Source organism: Neofelis nebulosa, chromosome 1 (assembly GCF_028018385.1).
Source record: "Neofelis nebulosa isolate mNeoNeb1 chromosome 1, mNeoNeb1.pri, whole genome shotgun sequence".
In the NCBI taxonomy this organism is placed as follows: domain Eukaryota; kingdom Metazoa; phylum Chordata; class Mammalia; order Carnivora; family Felidae; genus Neofelis; species Neofelis nebulosa.
In genome coordinates, this window is record NC_080782.1 from 118,691,903 (window position 1) to 118,706,564 (window position 14,662).

At 39.2% G+C, this 14,662-nt stretch overlaps 1 protein-coding gene across 1 annotated transcript in view; it reads left to right on the forward strand.

The window, feature by feature from the left end:
- LARS1 (leucyl-tRNA synthetase 1) overlaps positions 1 to 14,662 on the forward strand; it is a 79,226-nt gene extending 64,564 nt beyond the window's left edge. The window contains exons 29-32 of the mRNA XM_058732754.1: positions 2,232 to 2,336; positions 4,713 to 4,808; positions 9,452 to 9,584; positions 14,265 to 14,662. Coding sequence (XP_058588737.1) covers positions 2,232 to 2,336; positions 4,713 to 4,808; positions 9,452 to 9,584; positions 14,265 to 14,470 — 540 coding nt within the window. The 3' untranslated portion in view covers positions 14,471 to 14,662. The remainder of the gene's footprint in view (positions 1 to 2,231; positions 2,337 to 4,712; positions 4,809 to 9,451; positions 9,585 to 14,264) is intronic.

Genomic DNA, 14,662 nt, shown 5'->3' on the forward strand with positions numbered 1-14,662 from the left:
TGTTTTTGTTAGCTCCTTTTGCTGGAACCAAGGTAGTACATTTGGATAGGTTTTGCTTAAGAGGATAAACATTGATTATAGTGGTTAGACCAGAGTTTCTCAACAGTGGTCTGTTGATACTGTGGGCTGATAGTTCTCTGTTGTGGGAGGCTATCCTGAGCATTATAGGATGTTTTGCAGTATTTTTGGCTTCTACCCACTAGATGGCAATAGAACATCCTCCTCACCTGCTCAAGTTTGGACCCCAAAATGTCTCAAGACATTGCCAAATGACTCTTGGGGACATAATATGCTCCCCCCCCCCCCCACCTCTCCTGTTGAGAAATCATTGCATTAGACTCTTAGCTTTCTTCAGAGAAATAACTGATTTATTGCATTAAAAAAATTTTTTTTTAAACATTTATTCATTTTTGAGAGTGAGAGAGACAGAGTGTGAGTGGGGGAGGGGCAGAGAGAGTGGGAGACACAGAATCAGAAGCAGGCTCCAGGCTCTGAGCTGTCAGCATAGAGCCCAACAGGCAGCTCTAACTCACAGACCGCGAGATCATGATCTGAGCTGAAGTTGGACGTTTAACCAACCGACTGAGCCACCCAGGCGCCCTTGATTTATTGCATTTCTTAAAGAGAAACAGATGGCTGTATGTTGCTGCTGATCTCAGGCTCTGGGATCAGATAGATCTTGGTCCAAATCCTTTTTGTCCATCACTTCTTAGTTTTGAGACCTTAGATAAATCACTTAAATTCTCTGGGCCACATGGTTTTTCATCTGTAAAATGAGGAAATTAATAAAACCTACATTTTAGGAATGCTGTGAGGAATACATGAAATAATATACTCAACACAGTTTAATACTTTCTGTCAAAAGGTAGGCTTAGTACATTTTTTTAATGTAAATTAGTATATTTCAGTCTGCTAGGAACATGGTGGTTATTCTTATAGCTTAGATTAATTCTTTAATCTTCTAGGCTACAGATGCCTGCGTGATGGAGACCAAAATTCTAGATTGTCCTGTATTGGAGTAGATCATATTCTTAGGAAAGCCTTTTCATTCTCCTAGACCAAAATCAACTCTCTAAGCCTATGGTCTTTGAAGTTTCAGAAATAATTTAGAATTTTGGTTTGACCTACACCAATCAAGTTATAATATATATGCTGATATGTCCCTAATTCATTGGTTCCCTACTTAGCTAGTGCCACCGGTCAAAATGCCAGATCCGTTGTCAATACGTGGATCCAACAAAATATTTCATTATTGATTGCAAAGGCAATTAAGTTTGATGATGTACTTTAAAGAATCCAGTGGAACTCATTTGACAAGTTCTGTAGTTAAATGATACTAGATCCAAGAGGTGGCTTTTTAGAAAACCAGTGTTAGATTGTTTCAGTAGTAATATTTTTTTTTTCAGTAATATTGGGGACTTGCCAGACAAATTAATGGTTTGAAACTTTTTCGAAAATCGTTTTGTAAATCTGAGAATAAGAAAATGGCTTCTAGCACTTTTTCACAGGACAAGAAACAGGTTGGACAGTAAGTGAAAACAGTGACTATTAGGAATCTTGTCAGGTCGCTTTCATTTAGTGCAGCATGTTCTAGGCAGTTAGCTATACTTGTGGATATAAGCTTGGCTCTTGAAGGTTATATTTTGAGTGGCAGATATTTTGTTTCATGTTCAAGAAAATTAAGAATAAATTGTTTTTCATGTGCTATCAGATTATCTCAGTACCAATATAACCTAAATTTTTTTTTAATTTGTAGAAATTTTTTGTTTGTTTATTATTAATTCACTATTCTCTGAACTAGCTTTAAAGATGTATTATCTTAGAAAATTAAAAAAAGATTTTTTTTTTTCTTTTCGGTTACCTGAAGGGATATTTCCACACATTTGTTTGATTCCTTGTCAAAGTGAATTCTTTGGGCTTGCATATTAAGTCATTCTAAATAAACAATGATAAAATGCTATTTCTTTTATAAATCTGAAAACCTTGTCCCTCCAGGCTTTTCGGTGTTGCCTTAGTCTTATCATACCTCAAATGATAATTATTCTGAGCCAATAATTTCATTAACGAACAAACATAGATAAGGGAAACCATGAGTCCAAGGCCTTTCCTTCAACTGTTCAAATTTGAAGATTTTATCAGTTGAGAGAAGAATGATTGCTTTGGAGGAAATGTATTCATTTCAATGTATTCTTAATGTGATTTTTGTTTTTCAAAACTGTTTTGGCTATTAGGAAAATCTGGAGAAGATGGGACCTCGTGTTCTGGATTTGCAATTAGAGTTTGATGAACAGGCAGTGCTGATGGAGAATATAGTCTACCTGACCAACTCCCTGGAGGTACAAGGGGCCAGGGATTGTAACAACTAGTTCACTGTAGTAAATATAGTCCATTTTTGTTTTATATATATATATATTTAATGTTTAATTTTGAGAGAGAGAGAGAGAGAGAGAGAGTACAAGTGGGGGAGGGTCAGAGAGAGAGGGAGACACAGAATCTGAAACAGGCTCCAGGTGCTGAGCTGTCAGCACAGAGCCCGATGCAGGGCTCAAACTCACAGACCGAGAGATCATGACCTGAGCCAAAGTCGGATGCTTAACCAACTGAGCCACCCAGGCACCCATCTTTTGTTTTATAATAAACCTTTTTATAAACATCTTCTGTGTTTAGTACCTTTGCCAAATATACCTGTCAAAAATATTTTTGAAGGGAGGAGAATGGATGGGTATAGAAGTTGCAGGAATTAAAAAATGATTGTGATCTTATTCCGTTTATCAGTTACTTTATTTTTAATTTATTTATTTACTTACTTATTGAGAGAGAGAGAGAGAGAGAGAGCGCAAGAGTGGGGGAGAGGCAGAGGAAGAGAGAGAAAATGTCAAGCAGGCTACACATTCAGTGCAGAGCCCAGTGTGGGGCTTGACCCCACGACTCCAGGATCGCAACTCCAGCTGAAGTCAGTAGTCATTTGCTCAACTGATGGAACCTCCCAGGTGCCCCTATCAATTAATTTATACATAAAATACTAATTGTATGTGCCTGGTTTTTCCTCCCACAATTCTCCTTAAAAAAATGAGGGGGGACCTTATGTTTGTATTTAAATGCTTTCAAAGTCTCTCATATTATGAGACACACTGAATTGCTTCTTTTTTTTCCCCTCTCCCATTGAGACCTCCAATTTACAGAATTGGCTTAATTAGAATCCTTTGTCCATGAGATAGTATCAAGGTCCATGCCTGGTCCTGTTTTGGATTGTTTTAAAGTTAATAATGTAATGAATATTCCTGAATTTACTCCTCAACTCAGGAACTAAAACACTACCAATAGCTTTCACCTAATTGTGAGTTTCTCCCCATTCCACCTTTCTGCCCCAGTCACTTCATATATAGTTTCTAAAAATGCTCTCTCTCAGACAACTTAGGCAGAAGGAAAGATAATTTGCCCTAGAAAACTGTGTTAGAGGACTCAAAAAAGTGCTTCTAGTGATAATGAAGACATTTGAGTTAAAACATGCAAGTGTAGATTTTGAATGAAATTGTTCCATGAAATATGGTAATAAAGTTATTTCTAAATAAGCACTTTATGTCATATAATTACAAATGAGTTAATAATTAATTAATAATGGTAGTCATTTATTTTGTGCATATTTCTAAATGTTCATATACCTGGAGGTCAAAAAAGTTCTTGGATTTTTTTCGTTGGGACAATGGGGACAGGTTATATTGAAGGTCATCTTATATTCAGGCATATACATTATACTACATTTCTGAGGTTTTCCAGAAACCTCTGTCTTTTATCCTGTTTTTCATTTTCTCTGATATAGCAGGTAGATGCTAGATTTCACTATAGAAAATGGTAAACATGACTATGTCAATAATACCATGAGACATTTAAGAAGAGTTAAATAATTGATTATAGATTATAGATGTCATTTAATGTTCATTTGAAATTAATAAAGTCTTGGGGCGCCTGGGTGGCGCAGTCGGTTGAGCGTCTGACTTCAGCCAGGTCACGATCTCGCGGTCCGTGAGTTCGAGCCCCGCATCGGGCTCTGGGCTGATGGCTCGGAGCCTGGAGCCTGTTTCCAATTCTGTGTCTCCCTCTCTCTCTGCCCCTCCCCCGTTCATGCTCTGTCTCTCTCTGTCCCAGAAATAAATAAAAAACGTTGAAAAAAAAAAATTGAAATTAATAAAGTCTAATGGTCTAATAATTAAAGACCATGTTCTTAAGAAAAAAATTTTTTTGATGGACATAAAAATGATTTAGTCTTTTTCTTTTATTTTTCTTTCTTTTTTTTAATGTTTATTTATTTTAGAGAGAGAGTGTGAGCAGTGGAGGGGCAGAGAGAGAGGGAGACACAGAATCCCAAGCAGGCTCCAGGCTCTGAGCTGTCAGCACAGAGCCTGACTCCAGGCTGAAACTCACAAGCCATGAGATCATGACCTGAGCTGAAGTTGGACACTTACCTGACTGAGCCACCCAGGCGCCCCATAGTCTTTTGCGTTTGAAACAATGTTACCTGTGGGAGCATTTGACCTGAGTTTCAGAGCGGTCTCTTAGTCTTGTCCTGTGCTTGGCTGGCTTCCTGAGGAATACACAGACCATTTCATGTTAAGTGGAGAAGCTAGTTTTCCTCTTTGGTGAAATGAGGTGATGATTAATTGCAGTCATATTAAGTGATGCTAATGACTTTCATTTTCCCTCCTTGTATTTAGCTAGAACACATAGAAGTCAAGTTTGCCTCCGAAGCAGAAGATAAAATCAGGGAAGATTGCTGTCCTGGGAAACCACTTAATGTTTTTAGAACAGAAGTAAGTTGAAATGATTTCACTGAATCATTGTATTTTAGAGCTAGAAGAGACCTTAGATATTATATCCAAGCTCGTCATTGAAAGATGGAAGGAAATGAGGTGCAGAGATGCAAAGTGATTGCTTTGGTCTAAGCCACAGGTTGTTAGAAATGAGGCTGGATTTGAGCTCTTCTAATTCCCTGGTTGATGCTGCGCTCACTTTCCTTCACTCTGCTCTTATGGGTGGCATCAGATGTTATGTGTGGGTTTAAAAATCAAAATGTGACTTTCTTTTTTTTTTTTTTTAAATTAATTATTTTTTAAATTTACATGCAAGTTAGTTTATAGTGCAACAGTGATTTCAGGAGTAGATTCCTTACTGCCCTTTACCCATTTAGCCCATCCCCCCTCCCACAACCCCTCCAGCAACCCCTCTGTTTGTTCTCTGTATTTAAGAGTCTCTTATGTGTTTGTCCCCCTCCCTGTTTTTATATTATTTTTGCTTCCCTTCCCTTATGTTCATCTGTTTTGTATCTTAAATTACTCATATGAGTAAAGCCATATGATAGCTGTCTTTCTCTGACTAATTTCGCTTAGCTAATACCCTCCAGTTCCATCCACGTAGTTGGAAATGGCAAGATTTCATTCTCTTTGATTGCTGAGTAATAACCATTGTATATATATAACTGTTAGGGTCAGGCGTAAGGCAGGGTAAAGATAGGAGTCAGAGGCTAAAAAATTTTAGCAGTCAAAGGCTTTATTTGGGAACTAAGGTCTTGGGTGAGGTTCCGTGACTCAGGGAGAGAGAGAGATTGGAGTCAGGGAAGTCCCACCCAGGTGTGGTGGGGTGGGGTTTTTAAGCTGCAGCGGTTCCGGGTTTAGGTCCGGGTGGGCCTTTTTCGCATCAGGTCATGCTGTTGCTTGGTGATTGGTTGACCTCCAATTCGTTCTGGCAACTTTTCGTTGGGTTGCGCTGGCAAGATGGCCATCCCCTCTACTATGGTTCCAAGGACATCCTAACATACACCACATCTTCTTTATCCATTCATCCGTTGATGAATATTGGGGCTCTTTCCATACTTTGGCTCTTGTTGATAGCATTGCTGTAAACATTGGGGTGCATGTGCCTTTCAAAATAGGATTTTCAAAACCTGATTTTTTTAACCTTTTTTTCTTTTTTTTTTTTATTAATTTTAATTCCAGTATAGTTAACATACAGTGTTATATTAGTTTCAGGTGTGCAATACAGTGATTCAACAATTCTGTACATTACTCAGTACTTGCCATGATAAATGTACTCTTAATCCCCATCACCTATTTCAACCATCCCCCCCAGCCACCTCCCCTCTGGTAGCCATCAGTTTGTTCTCTATAATTAAGAGGCTGTTTTTGTGTTTATCTCTTTTTGCTTTGTTCGTTTGTTTCGTTTCTTAAATTCCACATGTGAGTGCAATCAGTATAGTATTTCTCTGACCGACTTATTTCACTTAGCAATATAATCCCTAGATCTGTGCATGTTGTTGCAAATGGCAAGATTTCATTCTCTTTTATGGCTGAGTAATAGTCCATTCTATATATATTTATATATTTCTATTTATACACACACACAGATACCCCACATCTTCTTTATCTATTTATCAATTGGTGGACATTTGGGCTGTTTCCATAATTTGGCTATTGTAAATAATACTGGATAAACATATGGGTGTATGTATCCATTTAAATTAGTGTTTTCCTATTCTTTGTGTAAATACCCAGTAGTGGAATTACTGGATCATATGGTAGTTCTATTTTCAACTTTTTGAGGAACTTTCATGTTGTCTTCCATAGTGACTGCAACAGTTTGCATTCCCACCAACAGTGCATGAGGGTCCCTTTTTCTCCATGTCCTTGCCAACACCTGTTGTTTCTTGTGTTGTTAATTTTTAGCCATTCTGACAGGTGTGAGGTGTTCTCATTGTGGTTTTGATTTGCATTTTCCTGATAATGAGTGATGTTGAGTGTCTTTCCATGTGTCTGTTGGCTATCTCTACATCTTCTTTGGAGAATGTCTGTTCACGTCTTCTGCCCATTAAAAAAAGTTTTTTTTTTTTATGTTTATTTATTTTCAAGGGGGGGTGGCGGAGACCGAGACTGAGTGAGGGAGGGGCAGAGAGAGAAGGAGACACAGAATCTGAAAGCAGGCTGTCAGCATAGAGCCTGATGCAGGGCTCGAACTCATGAACTGTGAGATCATGACCTGAACCGAAGTCGGAAGCTTAACGGACTGAGCCACCCAAGCTCTCCTGCCCATTTTTTAATTGGATTATTTGTGTTTTGGGTGTTGACTTGTGTCAGTACTTTACATATTTTAGATACTAACCCTTTATTGCATATGTCATTTGCAAATATCTTCTCCCATGCAGTAGGTTGCCTTTTAGTTTTGCTGTTTCCTTCTCTGTGCAGGAACTTTTTATTTTGATATAGTCCCAAGAGTTTACTTTTGCTTTTGTTTCCCCTGTCTCAGGAGACATACCTAGAAAAATATCGTTATGACCGATGTCAGAGAAAGTGCTGCCTCTGCTCTCTTCCAGGATTTTTATGCTTTCAAGTCTCACATTTAGGTCTTTAATCCATTTTGAGTTTATTTTTTTTTTAATTTTTTTATTTTTTTTAAATTTTTTTTTCAACGTTTTTTATTTATTTTTGGGACAGAGAGAGACAGAGCATGAACGGGGGAGGGGCAGAGAGAGAGGGAGACACAGAATCGGAAACAGGCTCCAGGCTCCGAGCCGTCAGCCCAGAGCCTGACGCGGGGCTCGAACTCACGGACCGCGAGATCGTGACCTGGCTGAAGTCGGACGCTTAACCGACTGCGCCACCCAGGCGCCCCCATTTTGAGTTTATTTTTGTGTCAACACCTGACTTTTATTAAAAAATAAAGTGGAAATTGATATATAAGATTTTTTAAATAGTGAAAAGGAGCTTTCTTACTTTAGATGAGTCTTGGTTCGATAAGGTTATTTAAGATTTTTTAGCTTCTGGCATAAACCAGATTGATGAATCATCTTACATTATGCTAGAAATAACTTTTTTTCCCTTAGTTTTTGGCCAGTATTGGTGAAGATAAGCAGGTTTTAGAGTTTTGGGAGATTCTGTTTATTTGCTCTCAATCCATTGCCTGGTGGAGTGCAACTGTGGCAGTTCGTAAAATGCCCTACTTTTCTTGATAAGTATCCTGTTACTTTTACCACATTTAATTGAAAATGCAACAAAGACAAAAAACCTATTTGAAAGAATGAAGGCCTCATTACATTAAAAATGTGGTTATTTATTTATTCATTTATTTATTTTAAAGGTTTTTTTCTTTTTTAAGTTTGTTTTATTTTGAGAGAGAGGGAGTAGGGGAGGGGCAGAGAGAGAGAGGGAGACAGAGCATCCCAAGCAGGCTCCACACCATCAGTGCAGAGCCCGATATGGGGCTTGATCCTGTGAACCATGAAATCATGACCTGAATCAAAGTTGGACGCTTACGTGACTGAGCCACTGAGGTGCCCCTATTGTTGCTTTTTGTTTAAAAAAAAATTTTTTTTTAACGTTTTATTTATTTTTGAGACAGGGAGAGACAGAGCATGAACAGGGGAGGGTCAGAGAGAGGGAGACACAGAATCTGAAACAGGCTCCAGGCTCTGAGCTGTCAGCACAGAGCCCGACGCGGGGCTCGAACTCACGGACCGCGAGATCATGACCCGAGCCGAAGTCGGCCGCTCAACCGACTGAGCCACCCAGGCGCCCCTATTGTTGCTTTTTAAAGTGTAGTCCTTTCCGGGCGCCTGGGTGGCTCAGTCAGTTAAGCGGCCGACTTCGGCTCGGGTCATGATCTCGCGGTCCGTGAGTTCGAGCCCCGCGTCGGGCTCTGTGCTGACAGCTCAGAGCCTGGAGCCTGTTTCAGATTCTGTGTCTCCCTCTCTCTGACCCTCCCCCGTTCGTGCTGTCTCAAAAATAAATAAACGTTAAAAAAAATTTTTTTTTTGAAGTGTAGTCCTTTGGCCCATTGGATAGGTACATGAAATAGAGTTCCCTTTACAAATATGTTTCTGTCAAGCTACTTTCAAGCGTTCCCTTAAGCTACTATGTCTTTAAGTTTTTCCTAAGACTCAGTTGATTTTTTCCACTTAAAATAATGAGCAAAGTCTTTGGCTATATAGCTTATATAATGTAGGAAATAGTATGGTATGTGATGGGGTTTAATCCGGGCTCTGCTTCTTACTAGCTCTGTAACCTTGTTAATGTTTCTGGTTCTCAGCTCTTACCTGTGAAAAGAGGTTTTAAAGAACTACCTTTCAGCTTATAGGAATCATGTCTATAAAATGCTTAGTACAGTGCCTGGTACACAGTAGAAATTCAGTAAATGATGAGAGTTAAAAGAAGAGAAAATATAATTATTGTTGTTCTCTATCATCAGTATTGATATATATAGTCAGTCATTTTCATCTAGGCATTTGGTTGTAAGCATGAGCTTTTGTACATCTTTTATTTCATATTTGAGTATCGCTTGGTCTTGATATTAGACTACCAGAATTAAATTTTTCATTGAGCATTAAAACTTTTATAGAGATTTTCCCTCCCTCAGCAGTATTCAAGTTTGATTTTGTTAAACAATAATTTTCTCTTTATTTTCCTAGCCTGGTGTGTCAGTTTCCTTAGTAAACCCCCAGCCATCCAATGGCCACTTCTCAACCAAAATTGAAATTAGGCAAGGAGATAACCGCGATTCCATAATCAGGCGTTTAATGAAAATGGACCGAGGAATCAAAGGTAAATGGTTTTCCTGAAATGCACATTTGGCAGTAGTTTGTAGACATGAGTTTTTTTTTTTTTTAAAGGTTTTTTAATGTTTATTTATTTTTGAGAAAGAGAGAGAGAGAGAGAGAGAGAGAGCTTGAGTGGGGGAGGGGCAGAGAGAGAGGGAGACACAGAATCTGAAGCAGGCTCCAGGCTCTGAGCTGTCAGCACAGAGCCTGACACGGGGCTCGAGCCCACGAACTGCGAGATCATGACCTGAGCCGAAGTCGGGCACTTGACAGACTGAGCCACCCAGGCACCCCTGGACATGATGAGTTCTAAGCAGAGGGGAGAAAGGAGCATCTGGTCTGCTGAGGGACAGCAGTGGCATGTTATGCAAAGAGTATTGGGCTCAAAATCAGGAAGCCTCTATTCCCTTTGGGATGTTGTGGCTATGCAGCTTGGTGACTTGGCCATGTCACTTAAACTCTAAACTGACCTCTTTTTTAGTAAAAAGAGGACAGTTGGATTAGATAGTTTTCCAAGACTCTGCCTAGCTTTAGAATTGTAGCAAGCAATTTCCTTCTCTTAAAGGTTTTCAGACGGAAGGTGTACATACACGTAATATTTCAAATTAACCTGCTTACTAGGTCTGTTCCTGGGGAAGGAAGAGAAACAGAGTGAAACTTATTGAGCATCTTCCATGTATTAGCCATTTAATCCTTTTACTGCCCTAGAATGTAGAGAGTATTATTATTCCCTTTTTGCAGATGATGAGATAGAGTTCCGAAAGGCTAAATAACTTGCAGTTTCATTAAGGTAGTACATCCTCGAGTTGGAATCCAAACTCAGGTCTGTTTGACTCCATAGCTTGTATTCTTTCTTCTAAACAATATGCTTCCAGTTAAAATATATAATTAATCTTAATTTCTTACCAAGATTAAGTCTAGATCTTCTATGATTAGATTTAATATAATAATTTACAGCTTCTTTTTCTATCACTCAGCCACATTTAAGGGGGAGCAGTGTGAAGGGAGTTAGTGTGTCTTTACATTATTTTTCTTCTAAATTATAAAGACAAATTAATCTCCAGATTCCCTATTTTGCATTCTCACTCTCTCTTCTTGATGGCAATCAAGAGTTGATTGGGTTACATTCTATCAGTATAGAAATTTTCTGAAAAGATTCCGAAATCTAAAACAATGACCTAATTTATGGAACGATATTCAGGTCAGCCATATCACATTAACATAGAAGACTTAAAATAGCTCTTTGGAATTCATCCTACATGTATTTTTTGTTCTTTGGAGGTCATTTATTCATCTCCTGTGGACATTTCTTGAGAGACTATGAGTAGAGTGTATGCAGTATACATGTGGCGGCTCGTGTGTGTGTACCTGGGGCTTTGGGGAGCCCACAGAGTGCTGCTCATTAGGCGGCTGTGTCTAGTGAAGGAGCAGGGTGCGAAGTTATTCACATACGTGATCATAACCTAAGGACAAACTGCTGCATACCATAAGGGAGGTGTAGATAAAGTTTATAGCACAGAAAACAGATTATTTCCAGCTCTGGTGATCAGGGATGAATTTACAGAGAAAACACTGTTTGGATGGGACCTTGGAGGTTACATCCAAGAGGGCGAGAGGAAAGGGCATGCCAGCAGGAGGGAAACACTAATGTCTGCCTGTATAGCGGCAGTGTGTTAGGGCTAGGGAGTTTTCATTTGTAAACATTTAAAAAAATTGTGGTGAAATATCCATAACATAAAATTGGCTGTTTTTGTGCTTTTTGAACGTACAGTTCAGTGGCATCAAGTTTACTTACATTGTTATGCAACCGTCACACTGTTCATCTCCAGAACTTTTCCATCATCCACACTGACACCCTGTACCTGTTAAACAGGAACTCCCCATTCTACCTCTCTCTACTTCTTGGTAACCACTGCTGTCCTGCCTCTTTGCATTCCACCATTCTAGGTACCTTGTAGAAGTGGGATCCTACAACGGTGTGAAGAGGTGGTTTATTTCCCTTAGCAAAATGTCAGGGATCGTTCATGTTGTTACAGACATTTATCACATTCCCTCAGTAAACCAGGCAGTGCCATCCGTAGAACTCACGGGCCACAAAATGCAGAACTTGAAAACTGTGCAACGTTAACGTCTTGGGAGCCTTCCTGTGGCCTTCCATTTGGCTGTTTTGTGTTGCATATATTCAGTCACGAGAAGATTTGGGGAAAGGCAGAACTCTTATCTTTGAAGAATAATACGGTGGCATTTAAAGAAAATAGCTGTGGGGACCCATGCGATAGGATTACTCTGAAGTTGTACTGTGTGAGAGGATGTATTCCTCTATTGAACATTGTGTTTTGTAATGTTAAAATTGCCTCCCTTTAAAATATGCTCAGATACAGGGCTGACTAGTTTCTTCAGCATTGTGCTGAAATGTGTTTTCTATATCTTGCTTCTTCTCGCTGGGCCTCCGGCATGATTCTTATATCCTTTGTCATACTGGCTGTGAATAATATTATCATAAAGTACTTTAAGTTTGATGTTTGTAGCTGCTGTGAATTTTCGAAAATGGATAGAAACGTTAGGGTGGAGTTAGAAATGGATATTCCTTCAAGTATCTGCAAAAGAGCTCTAACCTTGAGACTTTTCCAGGAGCCCTCAGGATGCTTTGATACCCAAAGGAGCTGAGTATATTGAGTGTATGAGATGGGAAGGGAGTGAAATTCAATAACGTATTTCTCACTCTGTTTGCTGCATAGCCAGTAAGTTGTCCAATTAGTGCCAATTGCATTGAGGGTGATTATAATCTAGGTCCAGGAAGAACTGGAGTAAAACCATCATTTCTGTCCACAAAGGCCACTGAGCAACTATTTGAGGATAATGACTTTAAATCACTCCCAGCCCATGCCCCATATGAACTGATACCATGGAGGTGAAAAGCTCCATTTCACATTATCAGTCCCTAGGGACTTTCAATCACTCTCATCTTTTCTCTAAGTGCCTTAATTCTTGTGTAGTTGCAGACTTAAATTTCTACATTTGCAATGACGAGAGAAGTCTGGGATAAGAAAAGATAGTAAAACCGCTCCAAGAATTATTGGCAGTAATGAGCTGCATGGTGAAACATCAAAGAAAATAATGTTTTGTCACTTAGATGCCGGATTGAGTATTAAGGTTTCTTTGAAATAGTTTGATTCAGAATTGCTTGGAATGATAAGGGAGGTCTGTTTCAGAGAGGAAGGGAGAGAGAGAGAAGGAGGAGGAGGAGAGAGGAGGAGGGAGGAGGAGGAGGAGGGGAGGAGGAGGAGGAGGATAGTGAAGGGCAGGGGAGAGGGAAAAAGTGAGAGCGAGAGGTGGGGGTGCAGACCTACAGTATTTCATGTATTTTATGCCTCATGCATAAAACCTGCTGGTAGAACTTCTCACCACATCTGTAGCAAAATATTTAGTATCAATGTGCATGTTGAATTGTAATGGCTGTTAAGATAAATTATACTCTCTCCCTCAAATAGGACTTGCAGGCAGGGTTTGCCTTCGTGGTAGTCTGAGGTAATTGTTCTGTAAGCTTCACTCTCCCTATGCTAAACTTGCCGCCTTTCAGTCTTTGTCTCCCAAAGAAAACATAATGCCTGGATAACTTGTACTCCTGGCATAGCCACCAGCTGCATTAATGTCTGTTTTTATCTCTTATCCCTCTCATGCTAAGCTTCATACTCTCAAGGCAACATGAGAGAGTGTAGCTCTCAGACCACCTAGCAATCTGCTTTAGAGAGGGGTAGGAAGTAAATCAGAAAATATCTTCTATTTCTGTTGATCGGGTTAAGTATAACTAGCCATGCTACACTTAGAATGAGATATAAACGCACAATCAGCATTTGTAGTCATTTGTGATGTTTTCCCACTATATAAAATAAAAGCATTTGATGTTGGGACATCTCAGAATTGCTGAAATAAATTTTTTTTCAGGCTCAGTTGTTGGCAGGATTTTTGGATCATAAATTTGTTCGAGGGACAAGTGCGTTCTTTGCCAGGAGCCATCTTATCAGCTTGTATAAGATCAGATCGGGAAAATCGCAAGCAGGGTAGGGCTGGAGCTCATCCAGAAGCTCAAACTTCTGAGAGCTGTGCCCTTTCCCCTGTCCTTCCCCGTCTCTCTTTGTCTCTCATCAGCTTGGTAATACAAACACTTTTCATCCTTTGAGCAAAACAAGAAACTGGTAATGCTATTTCTTAGAGTGGTAATTCTTCCTCTAAAAGTATCTTTCCGAAAAAGCTACAACGCTTGCAGCTTTAATGTATCCCAGGAGCAAGACAAGAAAGAGAAATAAGTTTTGGACTGATTGATATTTTGAAAAATGGTTAATTGAAGCATATAAAAAGTGATTTGAGAAACCATATAGGATAGTGCTCAAAAATATACTCCATCCTTCCTCTTGGTTTGTAATTCGAGATGTGTTATGTAGAATCTCTGTATCTCTGAATCTTTGATCTGAGTAGAAGCTGACAGGATGGAGATGTGTTAGATTTAGCTTGGCTTTCTGAGATGGAGTCTTATTTAATAATCTCATGCAAATATCTTTTAGGTAAACAACCAATGTGTTTAAAACATGAATTGTCAGGTTTAGGCATGGGTTTGAGTCAGTGACTGTAATTAAATGCTCAAATTGATCTTTTTCTTTTTCTTTTTTTTTTTTTTTTGCTGTAGACCTTTCTAAAGTGAAGCTGATGAGATTTGATGATCCACTCTTGGGGCCTCGGCGAGTTCCTGTCCTGGGAAAAGAGCACACTGGGAAGACCCCCATTTCTGAGCATGCTGTTTTCCACGTGGACCTCATGAGCAAGAAAATTCATCTCACTGAAAATGGGCTAGGGGCAGATATTGGTGATACAATTGTTTATTTGGTTCATTAAACTCATGCAAATTGGAGATATATCCTGGTTTCTGGAGATATGACTATTCTGTGTCTACAGATTGGCTATGAGAACCTAAGACTGAACCTTGATAGACTTCATTTCTAATGATCAAATTCTGCATGTATTCATAATTACACCAAGTCATCTTGGGTTCCTAGACCTAATAAATTATTTTTTTCCTCCTTGGGA